The sequence below is a fragment of the Cuculus canorus genome, chromosome 4 (assembly GCF_017976375.1).
Source record: "Cuculus canorus isolate bCucCan1 chromosome 4, bCucCan1.pri, whole genome shotgun sequence".
NCBI lineage: Eukaryota > Metazoa > Chordata > Aves > Cuculiformes > Cuculidae > Cuculus > Cuculus canorus.
This window is the reverse complement of record NC_071404.1, coordinates 59,469,976-59,491,862: the sequence shown is the minus strand read 5'-3', so window position 1 is coordinate 59,491,862 and position 21,887 is coordinate 59,469,976. Positions and strand designations below refer to the sequence as shown.

At 42.9% G+C, this 21,887-nt stretch overlaps 1 protein-coding gene across 18 annotated transcripts in view; it reads left to right on the top strand.

Moving 5' to 3' along the window:
• The window catches only part of ADGRL3 (adhesion G protein-coupled receptor L3), a 532,152-nt gene extending 513,181 nt beyond the window's left edge, over positions 1–18,971 (top strand). For 4 of the 18 annotated variants that reach the window (XM_054064751.1, XM_054064749.1, XM_054064745.1 and 1 more), the window contains 3 exons: positions 3,690–3,818; positions 7,196–7,213; positions 9,234–17,930. In XM_054064751.1, the coding sequence (XP_053920726.1) occupies positions 3,690–3,818; positions 7,196–7,213; positions 9,234–10,036 (950 nt within the window). In that variant the 3' untranslated portion in view covers positions 10,037–17,930. The other 14 variants (XM_054064747.1, XM_054064748.1, XM_054064757.1 and 11 more) reach the window with 9 other exon arrangements.
• Positions 18,972–21,887: the final 2,916 nt, after the last annotated feature.

Sequence of the window (21,887 nt, the reverse complement as noted above, 5' to 3'; positions counted from 1 at the left end):
AACAAGGTTCAGTTTTATATTGATGTCATAACACCAAACTCTTCCAAAAAAAAATTGTTTCTATGTTCAGTGTTGTCCTGTATTTTGGACATTAATTTTGGTCTTAAAAAGGGAAGAAAAAGGTACCATTTTATTGCATACTGTCATTAGAATAATACCTACATTCATAGGCACACAAAGAAGCTAACATAGTTATCTGAATCCTCTGTGTGTGGTTACAGTGATGGTAAAAATTGTGGGACCTTAGCTTTCTTTGTCCTGGTTGGTTTTCCTATCAGTTTGTCTCAGATTGCAATTCAAAAGCACAAACCTCCAAATCTCCCCCTGTACCCTGAGTGTAGGGTACATGCCTTCTTTTAGCCTTTTAAACTCAGTAAAAAAGGCTGAATCTTCAGTACTTGGATCACAAGGATCCCTAATGCTGTGAGAGGGACAGGAGCATCAGTGTGTCACTCAGTTATTACTAGCCTTCTGTAAGAGTATTGTTCCTTTCTCCTTGTGATCACAGTCTGTAAATACTTCACTTGAGGAAATCCAGCCTCAGGAAACCTTGAAGTGAGCACTGGCATCACCAGAAACCTGAATTTGAATGTCATTTTATATTTTACAGGCCTCGTAGCTGTGTTTTATGCTGAATTTTAAGTTTTGATTGAATATCAGGGGCAACAAGGAGACTTGAGACTGTAGTTATACCAGTGTGGTTGTAGGGAACATATTTTTTTGTAGAGGTGTGAGTTCTGCCATTAAATATGTTTGTAAATATGTAAATATTTGCTTTCAGTAGGTTGTCTTCAACTGACAGAACTGAAGGTGTTTCAGTGCAGCTGAGTTGAAGGCAGTCACCCTAACTAACAAATAGAGTGGAAGCTGTGTGCTGGGCTCGGGTGCTTCAGGATAAGACAAAGGAGGGATTCATGCAGGGAGTATTGCTGGTGAAGTGTAGAGAAGCAAGGATGACACAAGGCTGTAGGATTTGCTGGGAGAAATTGGTGCTGCACCACAAATGCTGAGAGCCAAGGATCCAGTCATAAGTGAATAAATAAAAATAAACGATGAACAACTGCTGCTCACTGAGGTTATTAGGCACATCGCCAGCACCAAGCCAGACAGCTTGGGTCATGTCCCAAGAGCGCTCTGCCAGTGGGGAGACTGAAGGCAGTCTATGGACATCCCCAGCCCTGCTCTTTCTGCTTTTCAGGTCCCTGGACATGCATTGACCTTTGCAATTGCAGCCCCGGTGCCTGGCCTTTGCTGCATACCTGCATGCAGGGCTGCAGAATAAGCCTCATTTTTATCTCTCATGGTATTTTGGAAGAGCATGCCACTTAGCTCTTATGCTTGCTTTATTGAGTTTTTGTTGGTTGTTTATTACCAAGGCAGTTTTCATCCAAACAGAGTCATAGTTTGGTTGTCTATCAGCTCCTTGTGCTGTGCCTCTCTGCAGACCTAATCCACTCTTCCTAATAGTCCCATTGGTTGCTATAGCAATGCTAGAGTGTTAAGAGAAAGGCAGGATTGTACTTAAATGTATGGCTGGTGTTACCTTTTTCTTTCTCCTTCCCAGGAAGGAGAAATCAAATAATGGGGATTTGTTTGGTTTGTTATTGTTTTATCTAAAGATTTAACTCCCAGCTCTTTGGAGCCTGAATGCAGTTCTCTCTCAGCATCTTTTGAGGCTGGGAAGGTCTCAGCTCTCAAGCAGTTAGGGAAAAACAAGAGCCCAAAGTAATGAATACAAGGTAGATACAATTTTCATTTTAAGATGCCAAAGGTTACATTTACTGTGACTTACAGAGAGCACGAAGTTTGCCGTGGCCAGCCCACGATGACAGGAACCTGTTGCAGAGTGCTCAGGGCTCAGTTAGGTTTCTGAAAGTATTGAAAGATATCTGAGCATGTTAGCATTGGGTTTGTTTTCAATTTGCATCAGGAGAATTACTCAGCAATGCCATCCAAAGTTTCATTCTGATCAGTAAACAAAAAAATCTTAACACCCTTAGCGATCAAGGGGTTGGAAATCAGAAAATGCAGTACTTTTGCTTAGTAGCTGCACACAGGAATGGACAGCTGTTTTGTTGTCTTTTATACACCCAAGAAAGCAAAAGTGACTTATTGAGTATTTTCAACTTTTTGCCAAGTTTATAGTCAGAATTATATATCTGCATTAAATTTCTGCCAGAAATTGTCTAGTTTGTAACATCCTGAAAGAGCCAGGTTTGTGAGATTTTGGCTCACTTCAGAGTTCACCATCCCAGTGAACATAGGAGAGAGAAGCATTAAATGCTGACACAGGTCAGTCTTTTCTCCTCTCTTGTCATGAGCATCCCCCATGTGCCACAGATCGACCTGCCTGGCCAAATGGCAAATGGGGTCTCCATGTCCCAGACATTGATGAAGGAAACTCTGCCAAGATTGCTGGGTTTGGGGATTAGCTTTTCAGCCAGCTTTTTCAGCCAGGATTAGCTTTTCAGCTATCAGATGTTGGTGACAGCCAGGTAACCTGACCCCTCTGACAGGCCTGTCCTGGCTAGCTCTAGTTACCCCATCTAAGACTTGCTTTCTTGGTGGAAAGGTTTTGTCTTAGCAGTTTAGCCCTGGAGGTAAAAATCATGGTGTGTCCTTGAGTATTCCTGCTCTAGGTCTCTACTGGTGATTGTGGTAATGGCTCTGGGGGACAATTTTTGAGTCATTTGTCTCTTTAAATCACAGAGAAGATTCAGAGCAAGGTCTTAATGGGATTTTTGGTCCTGTGTGTCAACTATAAGATGGAGGGAAGAGTTTACTTCGTGGGTTGATGCCTGTGATAGGAATTAATGTAGGTCTTGGCAGTCACCTGCCAAGCCATAATGATCCTGAAAAGCACAAGTCCAGATGCTGTGACTCCAAGGCATAAGTGAAAGTGGGAGGACAACTGCCTCCTGAGTGCTTGGAAACAACAGCAAAATGGGGAGTAGGGAAACAAACTGTGTGCAAGGCAGAGAGTCTTTAAACATAGATTTCCGTGACCGCTCTCAATTCTACCAGAAATATCTGATGGAGCTGTAGTGTTTTCACCTGCAAGGGTGGATTTGGGTGGTTGTGGATGTGCTCGATGGTGGTACCATAGCAGTAGCTGAAGTGAAACCTGTCCTTTTAGACATGAGAAAGAGCTGCTCTCTAATAGGTTCTGAGAGCCTTCAGAGAGGCCACATTCTCATCCTTTCTTTTTAATTCTGCTTTTTTGATTATAGATGTGCTGCAAAGGACTGGTAAAAGAGATTCTAGTCCATAGTGGGAGTTGAATGTGCTGTTTTCTGTTAGTCATATATTTTTTTGTATTCATTTGGCACTTTCTGGAGACTTTTTCCCCTCACATTGTGTAGGCTGCCATCTTTCTTTCTTTGTAACAAGCATGTGGGCACAGCCTTGCTTACACTCCAAGTGACTGGGGAACCACCATAAATGTAGCTTATCTGCTTTCTGATACATTTTCTTTTGCATTGGTTTGGATTTGTGCATCGTCAGTAACATCTGTTCTGCTTCAGTGGCATACAGTTTTCCAAGTCTAATTAGCTGGCTGCTTGTAATCAGGACTATTTCAACTGTTGTCATTCTGAATGTTCTTTTTCCCTTTTTTTTAATACCACATTTGCCTGATTGACCTTTTTTGTTTTTTTTTTTTTCTCTGTCTTTCTATTGGGCTGCTCCAGGAGCCATGGCTAATCATCTTATAACCAATGCTCTGCTTCGTCCTCATGGCACTAACAACCCCTATAATACATTGCTCGGGGAATCGGCGGTCTATAACAACCCTTCTGTCAGCATGTACAACGCACAAGGTGTGCTGGAGTTTCTCTCTAATTTTTCTAGTGAGAATTCCATTTTCTGTGGCTTATTTTGGCCCATTTCTTTCTTTTTTTTCTTCCTTTTTTTTTGCTCCCCTCACACACACTTTGTTTTTTTGGAACTGGGCACAAAAAAAACAAGATCCTCCCCTTCCTTTCATTTCAATGCATCTTTCCATTTTCTAGAGGCTTTTTTTCCATGAGCAATCAAATTAACTTTGAGAGAGCCTTGTCAGTCTTACTCAAAGCATTCATAGTGGGTTTGATTTATTTTTTTTTTCAATCTCCTTGCTTTTGTATTGTTTTGGTCTTGCGTGTGTATTTTGTCAGACTTATCCATTCCCCTCTTTGTTGTCAGTGCATTTCCTTATTAAACCATTCATTTCAGAAACAGGAACATCTCTGAAGGTAAGTGAAGCTAAAATGGCCTTTGCCACCAAACCTGCTCTCATTTGAAATGGTGTAGAAAAATGTGATCAGTGGTGCACTGGCCTGCACAAGAAAAAAATGCAAAACAGAGAAAAACTGCCCTTGATCTCTATGAGAAATGACAGCTTGAAGCAAGGAGTGTAGGTCAGCTCCAAAGAGCAGAGCTTAGATATTGTAAGAATTATTGCCATTTGCCTTAATACATTTTGTATGTGCTATTAGAAACTGGGGGGGGAAAGAAAAAAAAAAGAATAGATAAGGTGTAGGGAAACGAGAAGCTCTTGCTTATTCTCCTTTTGGCAATGGAAATGAAGCAGGTAGAGTCAGTTGTACCTAATAGAGGTTTCTGCTGTCAGTCTCTTGTCACCTGTATGTTTGTTTCTGCTCTGGCTGTGGGTAGGGACCATGTTTCTAAGTTGATGTCCCGATGCTTCCATGGGGGAGAAGCAGATGCATTTAAGCAGGACCTGAAGAGGAGCTGGGGAGTATGGAGCTCTGTCAGCTCCTGTCTGTTGGTGGCTGCATCCTGCTCTGCCATTTCCATGGGATTTTTCTGTTGTTGTTTTGGCTTACTTGCAAGGTGGCCGAGTCATTACAGAGTAACACTGCATTCAAGTCCAAGTATATCAGCGCTCTGTCAGGTCCCCACTCCTAGTGAAAGCATCCCTTTCCAGTAAAGGATCTGTAAGGAAGTGAAAATAATGATGGTTATAATGGTAGCAGAAAAACTCCTTTCGTACTATATGACAGCATATTGTTTATGATAGATATTGAACTGTATCACTAGAATATGATCATTCAAAGCACAAATAAGGCATGTGTTTGATCTTTTGCTGTTCATTATTTTCCTAAACTATGCTAATGACTTGCTTCTATGAATTATTTTTTTTAAAAAGGGCTACTGTAAACATGAAACACTCTGAATTTTAAGAATTTCAGTGTACCACAAATGTCAAAATGAGTTCTGATATTCTGTATAGTTCTGGATGATAACATTGAGGTTTGGGGGACTTTTCAGTCAAGTGTCAACAGATAATGCTGGGTCAGCTTTTTTACTTAAGACAAGTCCTGATATTCAGGTCTGGATGCTTCAACTGAACCAACTAATTTGTTGGAAATGTGACAAGAAGATTTTATGTGCATTTTAATAATTTCATATTGTTATAATTTTTAAGACTAGTTTCTGATACAGTTACCTGAGCTTACAGCAGTTTATTCCACAAAAATAGTGTAATTGATTTGCAAGTGCTATTCAGTGCAACACAGCCAGGTGGATAACAGAGAAACCTGCCCAGGCTTCATCTGTGAGAGAGAAAGAGGGTGAAACCAATACTGATCCTATTTAAGCCCCTGGAGCTTTGCCATTGACTTCAGAGGGAGCAGAACCCAACACATCCTTTTCAGGAGGCTGCAAGTTAATTAATGACTGTAGAACTGGTATAGCTGTTGCTTTCAAACTAGTTACTATCCCTGGGCGGTTACAAACTGAATATTAGGAGAATCTGCAGCAGAAACAAAAGTTAGTGAAACCAACCAGGCCTAATGGTCTCAGCTGCTCTTTGGGATTTAAGGATGCTACACCGGCAGGCATGCTAAAGCAATGATAGTACCTTGTAAAAGTAGACACTGTCACCATCTCTGGATGTGCCTTGGCTGGGACTGACATGCTGTGAGGGCATTGCTAGCTGATGTTGTCCAACTAACTCATTCCATATCCTAAGGCAATAATTTTTTTTGCCACCTTCATCTACCACCTTTGGTGCTGGTCCTATAAGAAACCTGGGGCCTGATCTGGTCCACCTCTTCCTTTCGTGCACTCCGGTTAGATGTTTTGAAATACCCTCTCTGCTCTAGCTGAAGCTGGCCCATCTGCAATAGAATCTCACCAGAGGCTGTGAGCCCCAAACGAGAAACCTTGGAAAGAGGTGAGATCAGACCCTAAAAGGCCAAAGTACCATTTCCTGGTGGCAAAAGCAATTCCTGGATGGGAAAGTGAACACAGAGGAAGGAGGATCTGGTAGGTAAGGGATCTGGCAACTCACAGCAAGTGCAGACTGCTCACCTCCATTGGCAAATGGCAGCTTGGTTTCTTGGGCAGGAGTTTCTCAAAATGGCCTAACTGCTTTCATGAGAGGTAATTTTACGAGAAGGCCGCAATCATGTTAATGAGCTCTAATTAAAACCCAGAGACCATTGGAAAGTGAGAAGCTGAGAACTATCACTGGCTCTTCATTGTCATCTCTGGCGCTTCTTGTTTTAATCCTTTCTTGTCTATAGCTCCATTTAGCAATGCCAATATCAAAAATACTGTTGTTTTTACATTTTTCTTTTGCAAAGTCTGTATAGCTTGCCATGTGTTCAGTTTAAAAAAGACCAGACTTAACTGAAGATTGTAAAATGCCACCAGCCCTCTGATGAGCAAAGTCATATTCTTACAAAGCACATTTGCAAAGGATGGACGGCAAAACATCTTTAGCAAGGAAACAGATTTCAATTTCAACTGCCAGGGGTTATTATAACTAACAATGCATTATGCCATTCATTTTAAGACCTGGAAGTGATGTTGACAGTGCCTGTCTTTTCAAGCATGACCGTTAACAGCTTTAGACTTTCTTAGATTTCTAGGCATTATTTCTTGATTTGTGTTGCACACTGAACGTTTTATAATGGCATTGGAAAACATTTTAAATGTGATAATTTTTTTAATAAAAATGTAGTCTATTGAATATTGTGCATAAAATATTTTTTTTCTGTCTAAAATGTCAATATTTTTAACCTGAAATAAACCATGTAACAAATTCATGTATTCTGGGCAGTGGAAATTATTTCTGTTAACTCTCTTTTCTGCATATCATCAATTTGCTTTTTACTCATGTTTCTCCTACTGTCGCTGTAAGCTTACTTGTTGTTTTTTCTTTCCTTTTCTTCATGCTGTCGTTTAGAGCCCTACAGAGAGACAAGTATGGGAGTAAAGCTAAACATTGCATATCAAATGTAATTTTTTTTAGTTCACTTTTATTGCATCACATATAGATGATGTAGTTAATAAAGGAAACTCATCTCACAGTTTTGAAATCAAAAGAATATGACTATACATGTGTGTATATATATAAGTGTATGCGTGTATATGTATGTCTGTATATATATATGCATGTGTACATATATATATAGATGAGATTAGATGATGCATTTTCTGTTTATTTCTCAGTTTTGTGATATCATTGACCCAGCATAGTTTCTTGTATACCTGTGCATATGATTTTTTTAAAACTTCACATTTTATTTGCGAGGTCATGGCTTTTTTATACACTGTGTTTCATTGCAGACCTCACTTTGTTCTCACCTGCAAAATCTCCATTTTATTTCCACACCAAACCCCAGCTCTGTGCATTGACAGCAGAAGCACAGTGCTCAGCACCTCAATGCATACGTTACTTAATGTGACCATAAAACAGATGCTGTTGTACCCGTCACCCATTACATGCAGTTCTCCCCTCAAAATGCTCACTCTTCATTTCTCCCCAAGCATCATGATTTGGTTGAGAGCTTCCACCGTGAAAAGTAACAGCTTTGCTCTATGACTGTGATGGCTAGTTGATTTTTTGGCATAGCTCCTTCATTCGTTGGAAAACCTGTGATACCACAGCACCCTCTCAGCTTCAGAAACCTAAAAGGTGATGAAAACATTTGGGGTATTTCGCTCAAAAATAAGAAGAAAGCCTACAGTAGCGCTTTCCAGCCCTCAACATGCAGCAACTACTCCATCACAGATATAGACCAAATCCTGTATTTTCAGAGGGTACACGTGCCATGTACCAAGCATGGTATGAGCAACTGTTCATCTGAAATTGTCAGCTAATGACTCCTCTAATGCAATCGCAGCTTCCTGGAATTTGCTTGCCATTTTTTGGCAGCACCCAAAGCCCTTAGCTGAAAGGTGAAAACATTATTTCATGCATCTCCACGCTTGCCCTCCTTCCAAGGAGGGCAGTAATCCCCAAAAAGAAAGCGTGGTGACTTAACTGCTGGGCCTGGAAAAATCATCACTCCTGCCCACTTGTGCTGCATTGCTCTCAAAGTGCTTCCCTGCCATCTCCCACAGTGTGTTGGGAAAGAGCTGACCTCCAGCCTTACGTTGACAGTGTTGAGACATCTGTGGGGATGTGATAGGCAGTTAGTTGGAGTGCACCCTGAAACCCCCATTACTCCTCAAGGGTTCCCCTGACCCCACCATATCATGGTGGTGACTGTACTTGAACTGAACCCTCTAACTTTGCAAGTGAAATGAGAGCTATTTTTGAAGGCTTTGCAAGACCCCAGAGCAGCTGCCTCCAACATCACATTCATATTAGAAAGTCCCTGCCCAGCCAGTAAATAATTTTGGCCGTGCTGGGAGAGGTAGGGCGTTTAGACTTGTTCCAGAAAACCCTGGGCCGGAAAGCACTTTGCCTTGCGTTGCTAATTCCCAAATCCCACCGTTGAGGGCTTATGCCTTTCCCCTGGCAGACTGCCCAACAAAAGAAGAGACCAGGAAAAAAAGATACACTCCCAAACAAAGTTTGGGTAACGATTCACCTGGGCTGCAAAAACTTTTCTTTCAGCTTGGAGGAATCACCCCTTTCTTCCAAAGTGCCTGGAGCCATGGCAATTTGTACAAGCTCAGGGGCAGCTATTTCTCAGCCTCCCTGGGAATACGTTGAGCAAAGTGCAAGAGCCATAGAAGGTACCGGCCAGGAGAGGTTTTTCCTTCCCACTGGCTATTGCCTCGTCAAGGCACTTATGTAACAGTGCTTTCCATTTTTTCTATGGGAAGACTTAAAGCCAGTTAGCTGGAGCTGCTCCTTCCTATTTTGGCTATGACGCACTCCTTGCCGCCAAGCCTCAGCAGCCGTGGCAGCCTAGAAAGGGGGTTTGAGTGTGTACATCCTGCATGAGTGTCCTGTTTGTACAAGTCACCCTCTCTTGTGTAATGTTTTTCAGAGGGGCTTCTGAACAATGCCAGGGATACAAGTGTCACGGATACTCTACCACTGAATGGTAATCATGGCAACAACTACAGCATCGCCAGCGGAGAGTACCTCAGCAACTGCGTGCAAATCCTTGACCGCGGCTACAACCACACTGAGAATGCCCTCGAGAAAAAGATCCTGAAGGAACTCACCTCCAACTACATCCCTTCCTACCTGAACAACCATGAGCGCTCCAGTGAGCAGAGCCGCAACCTGATGAACAAACTCGTCAACAGCATGGGCGGGAGGAGTGAGGATGACGCTATCGTGCTGGATGATGCCACCTCCTTCACCCACGAGGAGAGCCTGGGCCTGGAGCTCATCCACGAGGAGTCAGACGCCCCTCTGCTGCCTCCCCGGGTGTACTCGGCAGACAACCACCAGCACCACTATAGCCGGCGGTGCATACCACAAGACAACAGTGAGAGCTTTTTCCCCTTGCTGACCAATGAGCACACAGATGACCTCCAGTCACCCAACAGGGATTCTCTCTACACCAGTATGCCCACACTGGCTGGCATGCCTATGACGGAAAGCGTTACTGCCAGCACCCAAACAGATCCGCCACCTGCCAAAAGCAGCAGCAGTGATGCCGACGATGTTTACTACAAAAGCATGCCCAACCTCGGCTCCAGGAACCATGTCCATCAGCTACACTCTTACTACCAACTAGGACGAGGCAGCAGTGATGGTTTTATAGTCCCACCAAACAAAGAGGGAACCCCCCCGGATGGCAATGCAAAGGGAGTTGCTCACTTGGTCACTAGTCTATAGAAGATTCAGCAAAAATTAATCAAAGAGACAACAAAAAGCTCCACCATAACGCTTGGTTTACTGTTCTGAGTTAATCCAAACAGTGGTAATATTGTGTGTACTCCTAAATCTTCATTCTGTTCAAAAGGAAACTCTTGGACTTTTTTTACTGGAATTTTTAGGCCGGCCAGGAGAGGACAGTAACTGCTGCCCCCACCCTTCTTACCCCATCCTTCTTGCCTCCAGACAGACTTCATTATGTTAATGAAAGAGATAGATAACGGCACACTACGTGGCCTTTTCAAGTTATGCCGTGTTTGATTAAACAATCCCTGACGCTGTGTTGCTCTTAATACTAAGGACCTGATTTAAAAGGGGGGAAAAAAAAGGCAAAGAAATAAATAAATAAAAGGCCAAAAAATGTGCATTTGAAACTAGTAGAGATGACGCATCTAGGTGGGAGCGCTGCACAAAAACAAGCTAGCAAAACTCTTTCTTACCAATCCAGATCATGTCCTGGGTTTTGGTTGCTCACAACTTGGTTTCACCGCAGCATCCTTTGTTGTGGGACCAAAAAACCAAACAAATTTAATGAGACAGAAGGGAATCCTAGAATTCTGTGCTAAAGGCATAATTTACATTTTGTTGTATTAATGGATGACAAAAACTAATGGCAGAAAAAGAGAAGCGAATAATTTCTATGTAATGTACAGATACTAGCATTGCACATATAGTCTGCTTTCTGTTCCTCCAGAACATGCGTCCCTGTTAATGTAGTGGAAAAAGAAAAAAAAAAAAGAACTTTTTTCTGTTGTGCTGGTCTTGTAAGTTTGTCTACCAGTAGGAGCAAGGTTTTTCATAACTTGTCCTTTTTTTTTTAGAAAAAAGAAAAGATTTGTTTTGCCTCTTCCACTGACCCTCCCTTCCATCACTTCCCTATCCCAGTGAACAAATCTCTCTGGGGAAAAAAAAAACAAAAACAAAACCCCACATAATTTTCTATTTCTAAGGACCATTTTTTAGTAACAGCATCACCATTTCTTTTCAGCAAAGGCAGTCTTTATTTCCTCACTGGATAACTTTCTTCATTGGCATATTGCCAGCACACCTTTTGGCAGACTAGAGAAGGGCAAACTTCCTTGTTGACAATGCACAACCAATTGTGACAATAATCCTGCGAAGCATCTTTGGCGATCAGCCCCTTAGCCGGGACGCAGGTTTACATCCAGGAGCCAAGAGGGGGGTTTTTCATAGCCGGAGTGGGGCTAATACAGGAGACGGCCATTTCCCTGGAGGAGCGGAGCACCTTCACTGCTCTGTCTGGTCCCCAGTTTAGGCATTTGTACTGCAGTGGTTAAGAAGAAAATCGATTGATGCGTAGTGAGCTAAAAAGTACTTTGCAGTGATATTTATAAAAAAAAAGTCTTCTATTCATTACTTTTCCTAACAGGAAATATATTAATTTGACAGGATTTTTAAGTAACATAGGCTTTCTGGAGGTAAATTAGCAGCACGGAGTATGAATTCTTCTCTTATTTTTCTTTTTTTTTTTTTTTTTAATTTATGATCCATTTTGTATGGTCTCAACAGTTGAATGACCTCATTACTAATATTTGTTGTAAAAGTGAAGCTTGTTTGCCAACCAATAAACAACTGATCACAATTTAGAAGGTACTGTATGTACGTACTGTACGATTAATCTCGCTTTTGTTGTTTTTCCTCTCTCTGTTACTGTCTTCAGTATAAGTCTCCACTCCTTTATGGCATGGGTGAGCAATGCCAAAGAAAGGAGGCCTAAACTGAGCAATTTAAGCACAAAGGTTATGCAGCTACAACTAGAAATATCAGGCTAGCAGTGTTTGTTTAGGGGTGAGAACAATACTGGTTGACATTTGTTGGAGGTGATTTTAGGTCTGTTTTTTGCCTACTGTATAAACTAGCCAACGACACACGGATGATTAAGTATAGCATTTCATGTGTCGTACCTTTTAATTATTGTAATTGTTTGGGGGGATTAACTTTTTTTTTTTTTCATTTTCATTCTTCTGAGATTAAAAACTGCTGGTAGCATGTCAAAGAGTAAAACAAGTCCCCGTTAGGCCTCCTCGGTCATTGTTTGCTGTCTCTTTATTTTCTTGGTCTGGGCATTCACAAAGCACCGTTACCATCCTCGGCCACATTGCCCTTCCTGTCCCACCACTGCTGATGGCCATCTGGTGCTTCACCACTCTCCTCCAGTCTCCCCCTTCAAAACTCTTGGGAGCAATTAGGATTCACTAGCAGGATACAGAAAGCCAGAAAACAGACTAGAAAGGTTGACAACGAAAATAACTGCCTCTGGACATAATCAATACCAGGTTCTTGGTACATGATTTTTGACAAAGTCCTCCCATGCCTTGGACTTTGGAGTCTGGTGCTGCTTCTACCCAAGCTGCCTCCATCAAACTCCCTTCAAGCTGAGTAAAAGCCAAAAGATTTGGAGCATACAAATGATGCCTATGTAAGGCAAGATATTCCCAATGCTGAGGGATAAAGGCAGCAGTGGAGTAGCTGCACTCCATCCTCATTGTCCTCATATGGGACGATGCTACTGGGTACTGCTCAGCAGGGTATTGTTGGGAGTGGATAACCAGGGTTTGGTGGTGTTTGGTAGTGTTTGTAGCCTATAAAAGAGTCTGGTTTGAGTTGCGTGAGTACTTCTTGAAGCCAAGTGCTCAAGCCAAAACATCTTGTGAAGGAAACTTCATTTCTGACCAAGCACTGATTATATCTGTGCCTCTTCTGGATCTAGGTTTCAGCAAGGGAGCATTTCCCATTGGGAGACTGGAAATCACTTGGCTTTGTAGCAAAACAGCCGCTGCTCTTGCTATTGATGCCACTTTCCTATTTCATTTTATTTTCCATGCTAGCAGCTATGGAGCTGAGCAGTGCATGGTAGATCTATGCAGGCAGGCAAAGCAAGCATTTCAGACCCATGTGGTCATACCAATCCATGTAGTAGCCCAATGGAGCCTGTTGAGGCTTGAAATGCTTGAAGTACCTATTATTTTGGAGAAAGCAGAAATTCTTTTACTGTTTTAGACTGCAAAAATATAGTTTTTCAGGGATATGGTGGGATTAAATTCATGCAAAGAGATACACCGTAGCAAACATTTTTATGATAGAATAGGAGGTAGGTGATCAACATGGCATTTATCAGTGTGCCTGAAACTATGCAAGAATAAACCAGGTGGGTTTGCTATGGAATGATTGTATCCTACTGAAAAAACTTTCCCTTTACTCTGAATGGTCATTCTCCCTTAGCATTTCTGTGTATTTCAGGTTTATCTGTAGATAGGTTGATCTCCCCTCTTCTCCATCTTTTCTCACTTGAGCTTTTCTCTACCAGCCTACTATGCCTATTAGCACTTTGATTGCAAAAAAAAAAGCTTTTTATTTTCAAGCTGTTTATTTCTGTCCCCAGGCTGTTCTGGCACCACAGAATTCACTGTTGGTGCTTCTTATAGCTTTGGAAACAGCTGAATCACAAACAGAGAGGAAATAGATACTATTAATTATATTAAGCCAAAAATGGTTTAAGACTCTTTAGGGGATGGAGCAGGATGGGGATTATTTTTGTCATTTTTTTCCCCTTGAAAATAGTTTTGTGTTCTGTCAGACAGCTGATACAGGCATGGTGAAATTTCTCCTTGTTGATAAGTAGCTCAGTAGATACAATTCTTATGCAACTGGCATCATGCAAAACTCGAGTCATTGTTAAGTCCTCAGTGCCTAAAATGCTCCTAGAGTAGAAGGGGTTGCTTCAAAACTTCTGAAGCATTTCTTAATGCTGAGCCAAGGCAGAGATTTGAAGTAACTAACAGCTTGATGAAGAGGCAGTAGCGATTATGGTATTAAATTCATACCCATGCTTTGGGCACATAACTTTGCAAGCTGGGTTGAAGGGGATAATCAGCCCTGTACTGAAGGGATCATCTTTTTTAATGCTTTAACAACAACCAAACAAACCCAAAACCCAGCAGATTTGCCTTATAGGAAGAAGACTAAAGTTTCATCATTTAACTGCAATAAGCATCCCGCTTTTGATGAAAATGAAACAGAATAGAGGCAAACAGGCGGTGCTTAGTCTGACAAAAACATCACCCTGATACATAGACCCCCCCATGATACATGGGACTGTCTTTGGGAAGCACGTGTTGCTGGGCATGTTTGGAGGAAATCCAGGAATGCAGGCAAGAAGAGGGAGATGGAGAAGTGTGAGGCTCTGTGCCTTGCTTTGTCTTGGAAATCATCTTGGGATGCCTTGCAAGTTGTGAATCTCTTTTTTTTCCCTCACTTCTTTTAATTTGCACAGGACTGGGTTATTTTTCCTGTGTAACCCTGGTGCAGACTGCACCAGTTTGCTGTGCAGTTGATGTTTTCTACTGCTTAAGGACGCTTTGGCTCCAATGGGCAATACCTGCCCCTTTTCTGCAAGAGCCATAAAAGACTATAAAGATTTCCCCGAAACATGTGAAGGAGAAACACAAGGGGAAAGACAAGCCAAGAAAGACTGTGTAGGCTGGAGGGTAGCTGGGGATGGGAGCTATTTTTCACAGCTTTAGAAGCACTGTGTAGGCATTACTTATGGTGCTGCTCCTTTCCGCCTGTTGATTGCATTTAAATCCCTGAAATATGTGGTTGTTAAATGATCTTTTCTTTCCTCTCTGCCCCAGCTAATGAGCAGTGAGATGCTTCAGAGTGGCTGTAGGAAATGGTGGCAGTGGTGGAAGGTGCTGAGCTCCAAGGGGTCCTTGCTTGTCTCTATGTGCGTCCCTATTTCCTGTATCCCCCTTCCCTCTTCTTTGGATAGCTGGCCTCTCTCACACACACTTCTGTATGCTCTTGATCTCACTAGAACATACCCCATAGACTTGCCTAGACAACAGGAAAAAAAAATAGCTCATCTTATTAAAAAGCAACGTCAGGAAAGCCTAAGAGCATTGGCATGGTCATCTGTCACACCTTGATCTCCTCCTTACATTTAGAAAGAAAAGTACTTTATTTTTAGTTACTGCTGCATTCCGTTAGGCTCTATGCAAATTTTACTTAATTAATATTCTAGAGTTTGAATAGTCTGTGCTCATGAACATTATATAAATGTCATGTCGTCGCAGGCTCTCTAGTAATGGCGTGGAGAACATCCTGCAGCATAAAGCTGGTGATTAATGCTCCCGGGGAAGGCAGCGATGGTCATGTTAGTGGCGGCCATCCTCAGCAAAGACATTAGCAGCATGGCCAGTGGGCAGCACCTGAAAGGGTAACCCTGAGAGGGCAGCAGCATCCCCTAACTCCACACCAAGAGTAATTTCATTCAGTGCAGGCAGTTGGTGTAACACCGGTTTTGCTCTTCCAAGGTCTCTGACAGACCCTAAGGTTATGTGGATCATGCACCAGATTGTGCATTATCCTAATTCAGCAGGGATAGTCTGTTTAATGTAGAAATATTTGGATTAGCCAGAATAGGTTGGAATTTTTTTTTTTCACATCAGAATAGCTTTTTACAGGTGCTTATTGTTTATTGTATTTGTTATGCCAGGCAGATGGTGATAGTCTTCTCCAGCAAAATGCCAACAACAACAAAAAGTCGTACTAACTATTTGTTGTCTTTTTATTTCTTCATCCTCTACTTATTTTCTTTTCTTATATTTCTGCTCCTTAAATACTCTGTACACATATAAAAACCCAAGCTAAAATCTTAATAAATTAAGAAAAAATATTTGTATACAGAGCAGTTGTTACATGCTGGAAGCAAATGCTTGATATTTTGACAGCTTTGCTTAAAACCCTAAACAACAGCTTAAAAAGCACAAACATAGCTGTTGTACAACCTTTCTTAGCTGATGTGCATGGGAATACTTGCACAGATGACCCAGTAGCTCCAACTGCCACTTATAATCAACTGCATCTTATGTTACAACTTTGGAAAGGTTATTTCCAGCAGCAGGATGTTCAATGGGTAAATTATGGCTATAATAAAACTGTTTTCAGCTTGTCTACTCCCACTTCTCTCTGAGGCATCTCAGGCAGAGTTTAATTTGGATCCCTGTGTCAGGAGAGCTCAACGAAGGTGTGAGCCCTGCAGCCTTTGTGTCCCACTGGCACCAAAAGCCTTGTGTTTCAGTGGGTATGGGGTAGCATCCACTAATAAATGTTTTTGGGAGGTGAGTGTTGAAGAGCAAGTTGTCAACGAGCCAGGTGGAAGACTTCTGGGTATGCCACTGGGGAAGCAAGAGCACCTTACCCTAGGCATCTCTTAGCATTTGGTTGCAAAAAAGAAGAAAGAGAGGTGGGGAAATGGACTTTAGGCAGGCAGAATAAAAGGAAAAGGCCCTAACTTCTGGCAAGGCTTCATCCTTTGGCTGAAATGTACCAAAGAGCAGTTTCTCAGGTGCTTTGCATAGGCAGCCGGAGGGAAGAATGGGTCATATGGGATTAGCCCTCGTGCAACAGGAGGCCAATTTGAAGAGGGCAAAAGCCTTGCTGCAGCTGTTGGTTGCCTACTCTGGCTGGGCCCTGGTTACCTCACTTTAATAAGCAAGGAAATAAGATTTTATGGTTTGCTGCAAAGGACCTCAGCAGCTTTTTTGTGAGAGAGTCCCTCCTTGATAAATAGATGAGCTCTTTTCAGTGTAAGAACCTCAGCTCTGCACTTTGGTCACCTCCACCTCACCCTCCTCCTTGCTTGTGTTGCTACCATTCATATACGCAAATAAAAGGCCTCATTGCTTAAGCTTCTGTTTATATCAGCCAGAAAGAGTGCTTCATATTAAACAGGTGGGATTTTTGGTATTATTTTTTGCCTGGATACACTGTGCACCCAGGCATTTTTATCTGCTAGCAGTTTATACCGCAATGCGATATGAAGTGGCCCACTAAACAGGCAGCAGCAGAAACAAAAGGAGAAAATGCGTTCCACTGCTTGGGAGGGGAGGAGGGGGAAGAGATGATCGATAAGGAAAGGATGGAAGTCCCTCCTCTTCAGAGAGACACCAAAACAACTGCTGAAATATCCAAGCTGGGAGATGCTTCGAAAGTTGCTGAATCTGCCCCTACACTTCCCCTGCAATATTTTCCATGCTGCCATGCACAGCTGGGCCTTGGGTGGATAGGACATGGGGTGAAATGATTTATGTTCAGAAAATGGCTTCAGAACAAATCTTAATTGTTCTTCAGTATGTCTAGCCTATCCTAACCTCTTCTTGAAATATTATTTATAAAAAAGCCTGCATGTGTTCAACCCAAATTGCATGTGTCTGCCTCTTCTCAGCCTATGCGTGTAAAAGGAGACGTTTTCCTCCCTGGGGCTGCAATGATTGTAGAAGCAGCTGTAGAGCAGAGCACTCAGGATGTGAAGTGCCCTTTAGATAATGTCTAATAGCAAAACAAGTCTTAATCTGCAGTCATATATACTGAATATTTATTACTAAGGCGGGGTGGGACATCACAAAAAAATGCAGTTTGCTCAAATAAGCCCCATTTGGCTGATACAACCTGGTGGTTGCAGCTTGGTTCTGGGCTCTCCTTTCTTGAGCTGGGCTAAACTTAGAGCAGCAAAGGGGCACCTTTGCACCACCCTTCATTCAGAGAGTGGTGGGCAACCGTCGCTGATGCTGCTGGCCCTCCAGCTGCTTAACAAATAACTGGCTCACATGGAGACAAAGCCAGGCAAATTAGTAAGACTAGCTTTGGCAAAAAGGGTGGGAGGACGTGCCTGATGGGATGCTGGTCCATAAATACATACACCTGCTCTAAGCAAGCCTTTCCTTCTGAGGCAAGGCTGGGCATCCCATGCTCTGTTTGAGGGTGAAAATAGTCTTAAAAATAGTTGATGGCTGCTGCAAGGTGCTGTTTCAGGGCTTTACCTGCTCTCCCCTTGTTTTCCACAGAAAGCGGAAGGACACCCAAGCAGGATCCAGTCTTCAGACGAGTCACAATGGAAGACAGTGTCATCTAGCACCCAAGGCACCTGATGAGCCTGCCCCAGTGAGCCCACACCAGTGTGCTGCCTCCGCTACTCTGTGCCTCAGTTTACCCATCCCTCACTTGGGATTGCACAACGGGAAAGGCCAGAGAAACTAGCCTCGACCAAAACCTTTGGCAAACTCTCATGCCCCCGAGGAGAAAACAGACCGGCTGAGATTCCCACTGCCCCATGCATGGCAGCACCCTGGGAAGTGCCCTCGCTTCTTCGTCAGTTGCTTTATTTTTAAGATGAGCAGAATGGGTGAAAAAATGTCTTTTGTAATAAGAAATTAGTTTCATCAGCTTCAAACATTGGCTTTGCAGGTTGAAAACACTTAAAGACAGCTAAGTGTACTCAAGCCCTCATCCTGAGCCCCTCTCCATGCACACAAGCTGGGCTGTACAAAAGCAACTCTGTCAGATCCAGCCCCCTGATGCAAATACAGACCTGGCTGTGTGGAGAGGTGATGGGGGAAGGAAAAGATGGACAAAGAAATAGTCCTTCCACGAGAAGAAGCCGTACTTCCCAGCAGAGTACTGTAGAGCAAAGCTATCACTTGTAAATAGGGATTGACACACATGTCCAGCAGTGACTCCGCTCTGCAAAAGCTTCTGGGGCGAAAGCTGCTCAGATTTTATTGTCTTGTGTAAATAGAGATTTTTTGGTTTTTTGGAAAAAATGAGCCTTAGTTCTCAATAAGCTCATCTGGGAGTAAATATGTGGGAAACCATGGCGTCTGCCTGGTGGAGGCTGGCATGGGGTCTTGCAGTCAAGCTGTGCCACCACAGCAGGTGCAGGAGGCACTTGAAAGACATCAGATGTGTCTGTCACAGGACTTGGCAGACATTTTTCCTTTGTTCCTGTAAACAGGGTAGACTCACTGGGCCCATGGTCTCAGATTGTCTAAATACTTGGCTACGGCCCACAGAGGACTTTGGCTGTTTGGGGCAGGTGTTGGGGCAGGGGGTAGGGGTGGGCAGAAATCACCAGAGGTGTTCAAACCCCTTCAGTGTGGTTCCCCCAAGGCTTTTAGAATTAGTTAAGAGAAAAGAAAAAAAACAAAGGGGAAAAAAAATAAAAGAAACCCTGAAGACTTGTTAATGGTATTGGGCCAACTATTCAGCTGGGTAAACAGAGGCATGCATAGACATCTGTGTTCATGTCAGCTGGCTCCTGTATGTGCAGTTCTCCTCACGTGTGTGCATATATGTGTGCAAGACCCTGCATGGGTGGCTGCCAGCCAGAGCGGGTCCCCGTGTCTGTGTAGCTGTGTCCACGAGAGAAGAAGAGAGGCTATAGATGTGTATATTGTACTCACCTTTATATGCCTAAACACATTTGAGAAGTTGTAAGTAACGCTGCCAGGTCCAGCTTTATTAGCATGAAAGCAGAGTAGTGTCCCCATCTCTCCAGGGAACAATGCATGACAGGCTGGGGGTGCAGGGGGCGGAGTGAGCTGAGTGAAGGCTGATGAATCTCTGCTCGGTGTCAAGTCATCATCTGCTGTCCCCTGCCACAAAACAACAATGGCCATCTGTAAATGCCCCCAGCAGAGCAGGGCTATGATCAGGCATAGGTGTTTGCAGGGTTTGGGTTGCTGCAGCATGGTACCCGATGGAAGCAGGAGAGGAGCTTTGGGGTTTCCATTTCATCCTTCACAACTCAAAGTTATTACACAACTCAAACCTTATTACTCTCTACAACTACCTGAAAGGAGGTTGTGGAGAGGAGGGAGCTGGCCTCTTCTCCCAAGTGACAGTGGACAGGACAAGAGGGAATGGCCTGAAGCTCCGTCAGGGGAGGTTCAGGTTGGATATCAGACAAAAATTCTTCACAGTAAGAGTCATTGGGTACTGGCAGAGGCTGCCTAGGGAGGTAGTAGAGTCGCCTTCCCTGGAGGTGTTTAAGGAACGGGTGGATGAAGTGCTGAGGGACATGGTTTAGGGAGTGCTAGGAATGGTTGGACTCGATGATCCAATGGGTCCTTTCCAACCTTGTGATTCTGTGATTCTGTGAAAGTTTACTTACGCCTTATTTACTCTGAGTCTGACCGTGTGGATTCATGCAGCAGAATGAAATTAGGGGAAAAAAATGGAATTAGGAATTTAAATTAGAAAAAAATTAAGGAAAACAAAAGATATTTTTTGAAAATTACCCAGAATAACTTTCTCTAGACATAAAAGTCTCTCTTCAGCATGTCCTTTTGCAAGGAAGCAGGGCCAAGGTGGAACTATCTCATCCCCATTAAAAAGTCAGATAGCATAAACCAACTATTGCACGGATTTAACTCGGGGCAAAGCCTCTCTGTTGCAAGGAAAAGCCAGTGGGTGTTCAGCAGAAATTGGAAGCTGCCTCAAGGCATAAAGGGTTTTGGGCATCTAGGAGCGAAATTTGCTTGCAGTGGTTCAAGGTGTGCTGCAGGGAGGGCCTCTTGGGTTCTTTAATACCTCCTCTGTCATCCAGCTCTGTGGGGCTGCTGTTACCATTAACACCTAACAACTGCCAGTGCCAAGAGATGTATTTATTTTTCAATTTATTTATTTATTTATCAAAGAGGTGCACAGGAGACACCATGCTTTCTTCTGCCACATATGGACACCTCTTCCTTTGTCCACTTCTCCAGCCTCGTATGGTGTCCCCAGGCAAGCTGATGATCATCTTGGAGAGACTAGGTTCTCCTCCCCAGTGAAGGCTGTTATCCTTTTTTTCCAGAGAAAATATAATGGAAAATATGAACAACCCACCCTGTCTTTTTGCCAGAAGTGTTCTGAAAATCAGGCAATACAATACATCAAGCAAAATAAATACCTCCAAAAAGTCTGACAGCTCATGATGTTTTACGGTCACGAGGAGACCATCCTTATGGTTTCTAGAGTTCTGAAGGGCAGTGCTAAATCCTGAGCCAGGGTCTGCCTGATGCTGGAGAAGTCTGGGGTGCTGCATGGGATGAAAGGGGGGCTGCAATTACAAAGAAGCAAAAAATTCTCTTTTTTTTCTCACTAGGTCTCAGGAAAGCAGAAATCCCCTGGGTTGGGTAGCTTTTTTTTTTCATTAGAGCCTTCACTATTAGTTTCTCTCCTTGGACAATTCTATCATCCTGCACCTTAAGCCCTTGCCATTATGTCTAGAAGAGTTATTCTTGAAGGTGTTTACGACAGCCTTCAATCTCTCTCTCTCTCCAATCCCGAAGAAGTTGACACCCAGTAACTAATAGTGGCAGTTGTAAAGGCAAACCAGACCAACCCCAAGTCCTAATAAAAATGATGAAATCTGTCCGCTGCCTCCATATTGATGGTGTGCAGGTTATGTGTGGAGTTGAGCCGACAGGGAGAGAGAGGCAGATACTTGACAAAGAGCAGGGGTGGGAGATGCCGTTAGCAAACCCACCCAGCTACTGAGTTCCCCGGGGCAGAGTTTTTGTTTAATCTGGGCCCTAGTCAATAGCAATTGACACTTCACCTGCTTTCCATATTTTAACTGGACTTCCTTACTCCTCAGGCATGAAATGAATCTTAATACATTGTAATTACTGTACTCCTGGTGATGAACCGATATGAAAAGCTATCACAAAGAACATTAATAAAATGTACATTATGAAAAAGAGCTTGGCATTGTCTGAAATTAATAAAGCACCAGATTTTTTTCTCATCCATGCCTGCTCATTACAGGCCTGCCCTTGAGTTTTCTATTAAAATCACTTATTCAAACTAATTGCATAGCTGCGTTTGGCGTGAAATTATGTGCTGTAGGTTCGCATCCCAGTTAGATGTACGGCATGAGGATTTATTAATCTGTTATGTCTTTCAGGCATTGATTTTAGTGACATTTATATAACACCAGTATGACTAAAGAGAACTGATTGATTCA